At 35.8% G+C, this 12927-nt stretch overlaps 1 protein-coding gene across 1 annotated transcript in view; it reads right to left on the reverse strand.

Annotated features, from left to right (window-relative positions):
• The window catches only part of MYBPC3 (myosin binding protein C, cardiac), a 61889-nt gene that overhangs the window by 8135 nt on the left and 40827 nt on the right, over positions 1-12927 (reverse strand). Inside the window, exons 26-29 of the mRNA XM_027642490.1 lie at positions 10969-11103; positions 9572-9739; positions 8212-8300; positions 3073-3268 (exon numbers count right to left, since the gene is read on the reverse strand). Coding sequence (XP_027498291.1) covers positions 3073-3268; positions 8212-8300; positions 9572-9739; positions 10969-11103 — 588 coding nt within the window. The remainder of the gene's footprint in view (positions 1-3072; positions 3269-8211; positions 8301-9571; positions 9740-10968; positions 11104-12927) is intronic.

Raw genomic sequence — 12927 nt, forward strand, 5'->3', positions numbered from 1 at the left:
AACTTAAGAGAAAATAATTTAGTTATGTTTCCAGGTGTATGTCTTCATTACACAGAAATCAATTAATTTGTTCTGATTTGAAGAGAATAATTTTTCATACCACATACCTTTGTGCACATTTATGAAGGACAATCTTAAAAAAAAATAGAGAGACATAAATTTGCTAAATGGGTTTTTATATTCTTGATCTTTGTGGTTTGATGGGATAATGAAATGTGAAAGAATAACTATTCAAAATTCCTTTGTAGAATATTCCATTGTCAGTACTAAACAGTTCATCTCTAGCTTGTGAACAGAGGATGGGAAAAGTTAAACCTAGTGATGCTTCTGCACCAAATTATTTTCCTCTATAGGACACTGTGTTAAAGTGGGGATTTGTATTCTGAGGAAGTATTCTGTGTTCCCCTCAGCACAAGCTCAGCTTAGGAGTTTTGCAAACTAATAAAATTTATAGAATGGGAAGAAGACATAAAATGTGAATTATCTTTTGAAAATAAATTATAATTTATATTTTCAAATAATACATAGTGAGAAAAACTATTAATTCCATTTAAAAAAATTGCACTGAAGTTTGCTTTAGTTGATAGAAGACATAATGGAAGACAAAATTTACTGATTTATGTAGAAGGGAAAAAAAGTTGAGTGAACCATATTCTCCAGAGATTGGAGATGTTTTCATTATCTAAGAGCTTTCTAAAAGTATTTAAAATATACTGTATTCTCATAGTAAAAGTGCATATTTTGTAGGTCTCTAGAGTAAATGGCAGCAACTGTTTTGGCAACAGGGAAAAGTGATGGCAGTAACAGAAGTGTTTCCTCTTCTTTGGAACTGATATGTGACTCATCATAGCAGCAGAGCTGCTTGCCTTATTCCAAAAAAAGATAGGGGCTGAAGCCACAAACATTACTTCTTCATCAAGTAGACATTTGCCAAGGGAAGTTAGCTGATCAAAAGACACCTCAGAAGATTACTGATTGACTTTTTGTATCTCTGAAAGCTAGGTTGACTTTTCAGCATGCCATTCTACTGTATCTAAAGCATCACTTGTAGTAGAGAAAGAGTGCCTGAAACACCTATATTTCTGTCCTGCCAAAAGAATATAAAATCTGGAGAGCAAAGATTGCAGTTGACAGAATTGAAAAGAGGTAGTTCTGATGACAGAATAACAAAACCAAGAGTCAGAGTAGATGCCTTGACTGTAGAAGTATCTGCAAATGTTACAAGCCCTTTCTTTTCTTGGTCATGAATCACATGAAATACACTTATCCCCTTTCAGCTGAGTAAGCTGTTCAAGAATTAAAAAGTTTCATGCCTGTCCTCCAACTCTGACATGTATTAATCTGTGTGATAAAATTAGTTGCTTTTTTTTGGCCATTCATTTTCTATTTGAAATAACTCTTTCACAATGGTACACAGATGTGTTTTTGTGACTCTCTACGGTATCAAACAGTGGGTGCAAGATACCTGATACCATACTCTAAGAGCAGTGGCTAGAATCAAGAATCACTAACCAGTTTTAGAAAGGTATTTTGGTGTACAGAGTGCACTACTCCCCTTTAGCTGAGTCACAGAGTCATAGAATGATGTGGGTTGGAAGGGACCTTAAAGATCGTCTAGTTCCAAGCCCCCTTTCATGGACAGGGGCACATTCCAGTAGACCAGGTTGCTCAGAGCTCCATCCAGCCTGGCCTTGAACTTTTCCATGGACGGGGCATCCACAGCTTTTCTGGGCAACCTTGGGATTATTTTGTTTTAGCTGCTGTTTACTTATTTTGCTCATGCCAAACTGCAGCCATCCTCTTGAGCAGAAGCATCTGCTGGTATTAAGACATACTTACTCCAATTTGTTATGCCTTTCTTGTTTGCTGTTGGCACCATTGCATACCCGTTCCGCCAACATTAATTTATAGAACTTTAAGCAGAGCGCAGTCAGCATCTTTAATTCCAAAATATGACAGGTTATGTTTAAATACTCTTTTTGTGCCAAAATACACATTCTAAAAATGTATTGATACATTGGAGGAAATTTGGGATGACAGTGTGAAAGTGTGGGGAAAGAGAAATAAAAACAGTTATTAAGAATATTATATGAAGTGGTAATGAAGAGAAATAGAAGAACTCTGGCTGAACACTAATGAAATCTGAGTAGGAAAAATCTCAGAATATATCTTACAAAATGCCAAGGGAAGATATAGAAATTTTGACAATGTATTCCTTTGAAATGACACTAGAAAAGAGACTGGAAGTTGTGTAATAGAGAATAAGTGTCAGGCTAACTAGACACTTTTAACAGAGTAAGGCATTAAATGTGAATTTTCCAAATTCACAGGACTGTGCCTTGTAATTTCTAATTTTTGGAACAGTAGAAGTATATTATTGCAATGATTTTATCTTCACTGTCCTTGTCTAATGAAAAAAACAAATAAGAGTACATCCAGTCCAAGATTTGTATTTCCTTCCTTAAGGACAATATGATATTCCTAAGAACACCAGAAGTCTCAAATTCTTTTTATCCCTCTCAACATGGTAGAAAGAAGATTGATAAGGATGATCAAAGATATGGAAAGATGTCTGTTTGAAAATAATCAAATGAAGAGTCTAAAACTTGATAAAATTAACTGAGGAGTGTGTGACTGAAGGCTACAAATGGAAAAGGTGAATGATTATTCATGGTTTTTTCTGATACAAATCTGTATGGACATCAAAACAAATAAGTACATACACTTAAGCTAAAATTTCCTACCAAAGGATGTTTGGATTCTCAAACTAGACCTGGATTAAAACAGACTGGATAAAATCATGCAAGAAAAGAAATCCCTGGAGAGCTATGGAACACACAGAAAATCCCTCATTCTCTGAAAGTCTCTAGGACACAGATAATTTCAAGCTGGGAAAACATTGTAGGAAAATAAAGTGACATGCTAACCCTACTCTGAGCTTTGTCCTAGTCATCTGCAATCAACCACTAAGAGAGGAGGGATTCTGTGGTAATTGGATCTTTGGCTTGCCTCAGTCAGGCCATTTTTTTGTTTTGAATGGTCTGCTTAGTTTTGATGTTGTCAGGTTCTTACCTATGATTTGTATTGTTATTACAACTTTATCAGTCATGTTTTCTATCTGAAGAGTAACTTCATATGCTCCTGAGTGATGAAGCTCTGCCTTTCTGATGAAGAGGATTGTGTCCGTGTTGCTGTTCCGAATTCCCACATCTTTGGAGTCTAGGCTTTGACCATCTTTCAGCCAAGTGATTTTGGGCCTTGGTTTACCCTGAAGAGAAAAAAAAAGGTTGGTTTTTTTTGGGGGGGAGGGCTGTAATAAATTTACATTTTTTATTAGTGATCTATAAATCTAGAAAGCCTAATGTAATATGCAGAGTTGAGATAGTAAACTCTCTAAATACTTTACAATTTCTGTTTTCTTGCAGATGAATATTTGCTCTCATCTGTGTGGTTTAGTGGCACCATGCTAGAAGGATGCCATTTAGTTAGAGTCTGAAATTATACTGAGAATAAATCCAGAAACAATATACTTGTGCTCATCTAGTACTCTTTCCCAGGCATCAATGAAGCCAACAGCTGATGTGCCTTGTTCTTATTGGTATTGAGCAGCACTCATATAGATCTGAGTTTATTAGCTTTGCCCCCTTTCTCCTCCCGTTCTTAAAACATTTAATCCTCTGTCCCCAGGCATTTTTAAGATATTTTGAAAAATTATTATCATCTTGAAATCTCTGTATGTGAAACTTACTGTACAATTCTTTCTGCATTGCAAAGTTTTTTTGGTGACTGTTAACCTAAGCAGTCAGTGTTGCTACACCCATGGAAGATGGCACTGTGGAATCAGTGAGACATCATTAGCTTACATCACTGTCACTCAGCTGTTCCCAGGAAAAATCGTAGATAATACTTAGTTCTTCTTAGTTGTTGGAGTGCCACTTCCACAGTACAGCTCCAAACCAAGAATCCCAAGAAAACAGGAAATGACCATATCATATTTATTAAGTGTATTAATAATCAATCTAACCAAAAATAAATTAGTGGAGTTTTTTAAGTTTCTACCAGATTAGCATGGTGAAACAGTGCAGCACAGGCCTGGAGCAGTTCAAATGGGTGGGGAGGGAAAGTGAGACCTTCCAAGACAACAGTGAGCTCTGCTTAGGCTGCCCTGGATCTGAAGTCTAAGGCACTGAAGTTAGAACACTCTGCCTTCAATAAAGAGCAGAGAAAGCAGTTCCAGAAGGCTCTTCAATCCACTGGGTGTCTGGAACGTACTCTGAAAGACTGTATCTCTTTCTTTAGCCTACAAAGGGAGATTAGGATGCCTAGATTGGTGCCTAAAGGCAGAATAATAATGAATCTTTGTGCATTGCTATACCTTTATTTCAAGTTTCTCTGGTATTTGTTCAGAAAGTCTGTGCTGTATAATTTCTTTTTCGGTGGTACTGAAAAACCCGCTCTATCTTTTATAAGATTCAGGCCAAGATCTGTTCAAAATTAGAGTTAAAGGACTTCTAAAACTCCTAGAAATTGCTATTCTTTCATAGATGTTCTTTTCTCTGGTATCTAACTCATCAGATATATTGTAATTTACATCAGGGCTGATAATAAACCTTGAATGAGCAATGCTTTTGGATCTTCCATTTTACCTATCTGGTATATAATTTTCTTACAGCTTTCTGCCAAGGAACATAGAAGCACCTCAGGCCTGTAGCTCTGAAATAATAGATACAAAATAATTTTGTCCAATTCCAGTGTACTTTTACCCTCGTCTCATTTTATAGAACCCTTACAAAAACCTATTACAGCTATTAAAACCTATTGCAGGAAGAAATGGCTTCTCTTCTTCACCTAGAAGATCTAGTGGAAATTCTTGAACAAGTAAAAGAGTTTGAGTTGTTCTGTGTTTTATTTTCCATATCCATGTCTTATTATTGGTGAACTTGACAAGAATTGTCTCTATATGTGTATATTTTAAAATTATATGAGGATTCTGCTTGAAAAATTTGCCTAGGGAAATGCTTTCAAAATAAAAGTAGTCTGCTTAAAATGGTATATTTATAAGAGCATTTCATTTAAATTTCTAATTTGTCAAGACAAATACTTGGCAGGTTTTCAAACTGATTACAAGATTGTTACTGCTGGTATTCTAGTGTGGTTGATCAGATATATTCAATCACACCTCCTTTTTTGATGTGCTATGAGTGCCAGTGAAAGATTGCAAGCATTCAAAGTGTTGGTTTTCATATACTCTTATATTTATAGACTGTGAAAAGCACAAACAGATAGAAAGCATGTTCCTAATACATATGTCAGAGGATTGGATTTCTGCAATGTGTAATAGATAATCTGAGAGAGAACAGTGAGTGACAGAGTGGCTAAATAGCACACCAGAGAAACTTTAGGGAGTTCACAGCCAGGGAAGAATGAATCTAAATGCACTTAGATGTTGATTCCTGCATATATGATGGGTAAGAGAGCTGCTCAGTAATACTGTGAATTTTATCCACTAGTAACACATAATATCCCTTCAATCATGGGTTCGTGTAGTTAATTTTGAAGGAAGAGTGTGTTGATTCCCTTCCTTTCAGCAGAATGTCCCACCTGCTTACTGCAGTCAACAGAAAAATGCTCAGTAACAATGTTGCCCTTTCTCGTCTCTATGTTTTGATCTAAAGATTTGAATAAATTTGCAAGTAATATTAAGCCCAGGATACCTTGACACAGAATTTCACAGTAGTGACCACAGAGGTCGCTGGTAAGGTTGTGCAGAAACTGTAAATAGTAGAAGACACTGACTTCCAATTTCGTTAGATAATAGATAATTGTATCTACTTGAAGTCTTTTTCTGCAATAGAAATGGTCAGTGACTTAAATTTTTTTAAAATGTAAAGGGTAAGATTTTTTTTGATTTTTTTTTTTTGAAAGATCATCAGTTTTACATGTTCTAAATAGCTACAGCCACAATTCTTAAGTACTGCAAAAGCTGCAATTCGACACTATGACAAATTGAAAACTCTCAAAAAATACCTCTTGAATTAAAGTCCTCTAGCTTTTTTTTTTTCAGAGTAAAATCTGGTGTTGGTGGGTAGATCTTAACGTTTTTTGTTAGCCTTATTGTTTAGGAGACTAGAGTTTATACCAGCACATGATTTTTCAGTCAGCTACTCAAATAACTTTTGAATCAGCTTGGTTCAGTTCTGCCAAATTTGACAGAGGACTAGAAATCTCTTGACGTAGTACACTTCTGTGAAAAACTGACAGGGTGAAATACCAAAACTCCAGTTAGTGTCCCCACTTAGGAAAATTCAGGGGAGGTGTGATCTTAATATCCATTTTGTTTGGCAACAGCTGAATGATCAGACAGGATTAAGAAACCTCTGGATTAGTTGCTTACATGTACTTTCTCTGGCCAGGGAGCTGAGAACATATCAGTTAGGACTGCCTAGGGAAGTAGGGCAAAGAACTGGCAAATCTCTAGGAATATTACAGTGAGGGTACTCTAAGCAGAGGATGTGGCTTAGTGTGCTGGGAAGGTGGTGATATGGGGGTGTCGTTTTTTTAGCTCCAGACAGCAACTAAGCACCCCACTTGCTGGCAGAGTCTTGTGGGAAGCAGAAAAGGCCTTGACTCTGTATGCACTGCTCTCAGCAATAACTAAAACACCCCTTAATTATCAATGCTGTTTCCAGCACAAATTCAAAACGCAACCCCATACTGGCTACTATGAAGAAAATTAACTCTACCTAGGCCAAAACCAGCACAAGGAGACATAAAACACAAATCTCTCAAATGCTAAACTTTATCAGTTCCTCTGCTTATGGGACAGCTTGACAAATTTATGCATTTTTTCTTCAAGGTGGACATCAAAGCAGCAAACATATGTTTATTTAATTTAGGGATTTTTTTAAGGATTACATTACTCAGAAGTAGCAGATGTACAAATATTGAATTTTGCATTTGGCTAGACCTCAGTAAGAGAGCCATTTTAGCAATTTTGAAGAGAAATGTGAAAAAAAAGCGCTTATGATTACACTGAAATAATGCAAGTATGCAATTCAAGACAGTTACTTCATATATGAGTTTGCAATTGTGTACTGATTAGATATGTCTTTGTGAAAAAGCAACTTTTCCTGTAACCCAGTAACCACAGGGCAAAAAGACGTGTACATTCAAGTTAACGTTGATTTTTTTCTAATAGATTTTTTTTCATGTTGGTACTGCTCAAACAAAAGAATATAGGTGATGTGTGCATATATGTCTCCCTCGCTGAAAAAATGTTTTGTATATCTCCAATGTCTTTAATATAAGAATTTCAAAGCTCTTCAACTAAACTATTATATTTTCATAAATGTCAGCCCTGGACAGTAGAGAAATTTTAGTGTCTTGAAATTTTAAATGAGGACTTGATTAAATGCTATATTACTGAGGGTATCTCTGTCAGAGCCCGAATCTGTAACATACAATTTCTCTTGCTATGTTTCAGTGGGAAAACCTTTTCTTTACACACACCAATTCTTCGACTGTATTAATTATTAGAATCTTGCATCTGAAAAAAAGCATGTGGTGTTTTTTGAATAGTCAGGTAGTTGCCAAGATAGGGTAATTGGTTAGGTCAGTCTTTGTGTGCATTTCAGCAATTTTGTGCATAGTGACATGTGTAGTTACATACATGCATCCTGGATAATCCCCATCATGCTGTATTTTTTACACCTTCAGCTCATGTAAAATAATAACCAAGCTCTTCTTTGTATACACACAGACTACAATGGGCCGACTGTGACCTTCTGTTTATGTGCAAACTCCAATTTTTGTAGTCAACCTTTCAGAAATTACCATACACACTTTCGTCAAAGAAGTTACCTAGTAGCATCATGTACCTTGGTCCCAGAAGAGTAGTTAGTTGAATTCATATATTTTTGTCTACTTCTCTGTGAGATGCATCCTGGGGTCAATAAGCAAGAATGGGCTTGCACTTACTTACACCACTTACTTTTTCTTCTTCCTCAAAAGGAGGGATTAAGGAAGAAGCTCTGACTGTAAAAAAAAGAGTGATTCCCTACCCCTCCCCAAATGTTTGAGAGGGTTTCCTGAATCATCAGCTGTACTTATGCAATACTGCTTAAGCAGTGAAGCAATAGGAACTTGCATAAGGGAAACTACTTTTGGTAAGTAATGATAAATAACCGTGGCAACATAGAAGCTGATACATACCTGAAAAGGGATCACGATATTGATTGTCTCACCCACTTTCTTCACCAGAGTCTGTCTGAGATGCCGTGGCAGCCAGAATTTGGGACGCTCTGAAGTTAAGCATTAATACATTAAATACAAAGCTCTTGATAATTTGCAACATCACTTATAGCACAAATAACACAAAACACTGAAGAGACTCAGATAACTGTGTGCATAAGAAAATTGTGGGAACACTGTTCGTACTTTTAGGGAGTAACTCCTTCTCAAAGTAGTTTCAAATGTATTTGTCTGGATAAAAATTTAGTATCAAGTCTCAGTTGTGTATTTACAATTGAACATGTTTCAGTGACAGCTGGATTTGTGAAACTGCATCACATCTGAAATACCAAATTTGGGTGACTTCTGTTGGATCTGAGCCTTCTATATGGACTTTGTTTCTTTGGAGAACTTTTTCAGTTCAGTAGAAAGGATGGGACAAAGGGTATATTGGAGTAAAAGAGTGGTTATAAATTATGATTTATCTATTGCTATATTGATACTGCAGCTCCTTGTAAATTGCCTTTTGGAGATATGTAAAGTAGAGCAACCGATGGATTTCCTTTATCTTTCTACAGTCGTTCAGTTACAGTTCTTTCTTTAAGATAGTGGAGTCTCATTGTAGCTTACTTTTTTCACTAAGAAAAGAAGTACTTTACTGTATGTTTTTTCATCTAGGCTCTGCTTTCCTCTACCTCACTGGAAAGCTTTCTTCATTCTCCATGTGATACTTATTCGTTTCCCTGTCATTTACAGAAAGAATTTCTTAAGATAGAGTTGGAGTGTCTGTCTTCATGACCATTTGGTATTGAGATGCATTACAACTTCATTTCATTTACACTGGCTCATTTTACTGTTAGTGAAACTCTGACAGACACTTTGTGTGAGCCAAGCTTGAGGAATCCACTATTAACAGCTCTTGATGTCTTTTGGACTCCAGTCAAATGAATTATAATCTACTATTGTTGGGTGATACACAGGGTGTTAATTAATAATTTAGGACAATGAAGTAAATAGGTTGCTTGCATTTTGCAAGTAATTTTGCAGTAATATAGCAGCTTTTCAAGCAGAGAGCTAAATATTAAAAAGTATGTTTCTTCAATGGTGACAGTGCCATTGCAAGAGGCAAAATGTGAGTATTTTGAAAGTAAGAAGAAGGATTTTATTTTAAAAGCTGTGTTTAGAAAGATAAGACCTGTGCATTATGGTGATGTTCTCAGAGTCAGAAGATATTGGGCACCCAGTCAAAGTGAAAGAACTGTTTGGGTGTTATTCTTAGATGAAGACAGAATTTTAACCAGAGGAAATAAACGAATAAGATTTATTCAGTATAGATACTCACGCAGGATCTCTTGAACAGTAACGGGCTCTTTTATTATTGCTGCTCCACTCTCACCAGCCAAGTTTATGGCCTTTATACGGAAATAAAGTTTGTCCCCCGTGACCAGGTCTTTAATCAGTGCAGATGTGCGCTCAGTTAGGCCAGGAAGCGCAGGAATCCATTCTGTAGCTGCAAGTACAGTATTTGGATGTTGTAACAATACCGATGCCTTGTTTGCAATTGAAAATTAATTTGTGTTAGGGTAAAATGAATTTAAATTGCAACACCACACTTCAAAGGGAATAAAATAAGTTGGAAAAAGAATTCTGGATCGAGTAGATGTGTATACACATGGAGTTGAGGAATTTCTACACTTTGTTATTCAAAATAGTTAAGGATGAGGGAATCATCTTTTGGTAGTTCCTTTGGCATTCTGTTTTATGAGCATAGAGCTGTGGGACTTCTTGACATTTATTTTCATTACAAAGGAGGAGGGAAAATTTTGGAAGTAGTTTTAGCAAGAAAGTGCAGCCTTAATTTAATTTTTTTCTTGGAATAAATATATATCCTGTGGCTGTCCAAACAGATTGATGAAAGCCACATATGCTGAAAACAATAATAGAACACATAACTGTTGGAATTTATTATTTACTTCTCAACTGACAGTGTAGAACAGAATTCTTAGTGTTTCCTTAGTTACTCTAATGCACAGAAATATGACTGAAAAATCATTCTTCTACGATAATGACATAGAGATTCTGGTAATTCCATAATGATATCTCATTAAAGACTATAAATTATTTCTGGATAATTTATACCCTGTAAACCCCTAGTTTAGATTATATGGCAATCAAACCTGGTGTCAGGGAAAATTTCATTATTAAAGTGATTATAAATTTGTTGTTTGACTTTTATGACATAAATATTATGTTGTAGCGTCACGGTACATTGAGTATTGTACATATGGTGCTGTTACACTCTATTATCAGCACAAGTATTAAGTGAGGCAAGGTAACAGTTACTTTAAAGTTTGACTGATGTTATCACAATCATTGTGATATTGTATTGGTTTTAAGGAATATTGTTATTGTATTGGTTTAAAGGAATGTGCAATTAATGAATGATACAAAAGTGCAATAGTGATTATAGAACAACAAGATATTTTTGTATTACTTATCTGTTTTAAAGTTTATGATGATTGTGAAGATGACATTATGGTTGATGTGACTTTCAAGGTTTTACAGTCACACCATAATAAGTATGATGATGGTTGTCAAGGATGTTAGACATAGATTTGAGTTCAAATTTAATCATACTGGAATAACTGGTTAGGTTACTGGTATATTGCAGTGAAATTATTGCAATTGCAGTATTTTTAAAATGTTCAGTTGCTGCTGCCTAGTACCTATCTTACTTACATCCATCTTTGCAGTATTCCACAATATAACCATCTAATCCTCCAGCTCCAATCCGCTCAGGAGGTCTCCACTTCAAGGCAACAGTGCTGTCAGAAACATCTTCCACTGTAAAGTGGGTTGGTTCACTTGGAGGAGCTGTAAGGAAATATGTAGAAGTAGATTCTGAGAAATAGCAATATAACTATGAGAATTGAAGGGCTATACATAGAGTGATTAACAGCTGATTTATATACCACTGTCTGTTTTAATAAAATAAATCTAGCTGAAGCTCAGTTGTAAAGTATAACACCCAATACTTCATTTAATAGAAGCACAGCATGGGATTCCTATAATAGGAAGGGGAACAAGAGGTTAAGATAGTAGTTCCTATTCACAGATGCTCCCTTATGAGAAAAGCCACTGAAAAAAGACTTGTAGAAGGGAGTCAAATTGTCATCAGAAGTCTGTAGAAAAGTTTAGAAATAAAATTACATACAATTTGTATTCTGTACTTACACCCTGACTGTAATTGAACAAAATTCACAGTGGACCAAATTCATCAGTGCTAAATTTGACTGTACTCATTTTCCTTAACAGTGGAGAAAATGACAAAAAGTTACAATTGCATGTTTACAGAAACACTAGTTCTGATTTGTGCATTTGCAGCAGATACACACTTGAGAAAAATATTTGGGGGCTGAAGAATTTTAATTTGATTTAGATATAGTTTTTTCATGTCTCTTCAGAATGGGTGTATCATGGCTCTTTATAAAGCCATAGTATAGAAAGACCACTAGCTAAACTCAGTTGTCATAAGCATGACTATTGTCTACTAGTTGAAAAAACAATCAAGAAAAGCCCTAACTTGAAAAGCCCTAACTTGAAAATCCAAAATACACACAAGTGCTGCTGTGAAATTGTTTACAAAAAGCAAACAGAAAGAGAATTTTTTCAAAATAACACTTAGATTTCAGGACCATAAAACTTAGTATACATGGCATAAGAGCAATCATGTTAAAGAAAGGTATATTTGGCATAAACTGAATATCTTTTGAATATGCATAATAGATTTTACAAAGTTATATAAAGGTTTATAACTTGTGAAACTGATTGAAATTGATCTTAGTTCCCAAAGTTATTGTAAAAAAAAAAAAAAAGAAAACCCACTAAAAAAACAATCTCCAAAAATACCACCCAGTTTCATTTCTGTAACTGTGTCAAAAATTTTCATATTCACATGGTAGCAAGGACAGCACACAGGAGGCAAATGGAGTTGGGAGCATACACAACCACACCGTACACGATCAAAACCCCAAACCTCTTCTCTGAAGCAGTAAGTGTGAACTTTATCCTTAAGCAAGTAAAACTCTGCCTATCCCATGAAAACTTTGGACCTTTTTTTCCAGTAGCTCCACTTGATGGTTCTTGTTTGACCTCTTTTGTTGCAGACCAGCCGTTGGGTGTCTGAAATCCAGAATTATGAGACCCTCCTTGCAGTTCAGCCTTTTCTTCTGACTCCTTCACTGCATCATCTGCTTTTACATTATCTCCTTCAGCAGGCTGTTCCCCTTCACTGATATTTGTAGATTTAGCAACTCTAGTCATTTTAATCTCCTGCTATTTGTGTTTTTGTGGGTCTTCTCCCTAAAGGTCTTAGCAAGTGGGTTTCCTGAGGACTCCTTTAGTTTGCTCCTTGCTCAGGGACTGCAGGAGACACTGCACTGCTGTGTTGGGAAGAATTATTTATAGAAAATCATTCCTCAAATATTTTCTTAATCAGCTATCCTTTTAGCTGTGGAGAGGGCTGGGATTAAGGGAGTACGGGGTGGGATACTGTGATATTTGCACCCATAAGGGAACGAGAGAAGCTGAGAGGGACAGGGAAATTTCTGTCAATTAGTTCTCCTCCTTTCCAGATCCAGCTTGACCGTCACACTTCTAATTATAACAACTAAAAATTCATCAGCAATTTCATGAAAC

This window comes from Corapipo altera, unplaced genomic scaffold (genome assembly GCF_003945725.1).
Source record: "Corapipo altera isolate COAL_440 unplaced genomic scaffold, ASM394572v1 23b, whole genome shotgun sequence".
NCBI lineage: Eukaryota > Metazoa > Chordata > Aves > Passeriformes > Pipridae > Corapipo > Corapipo altera.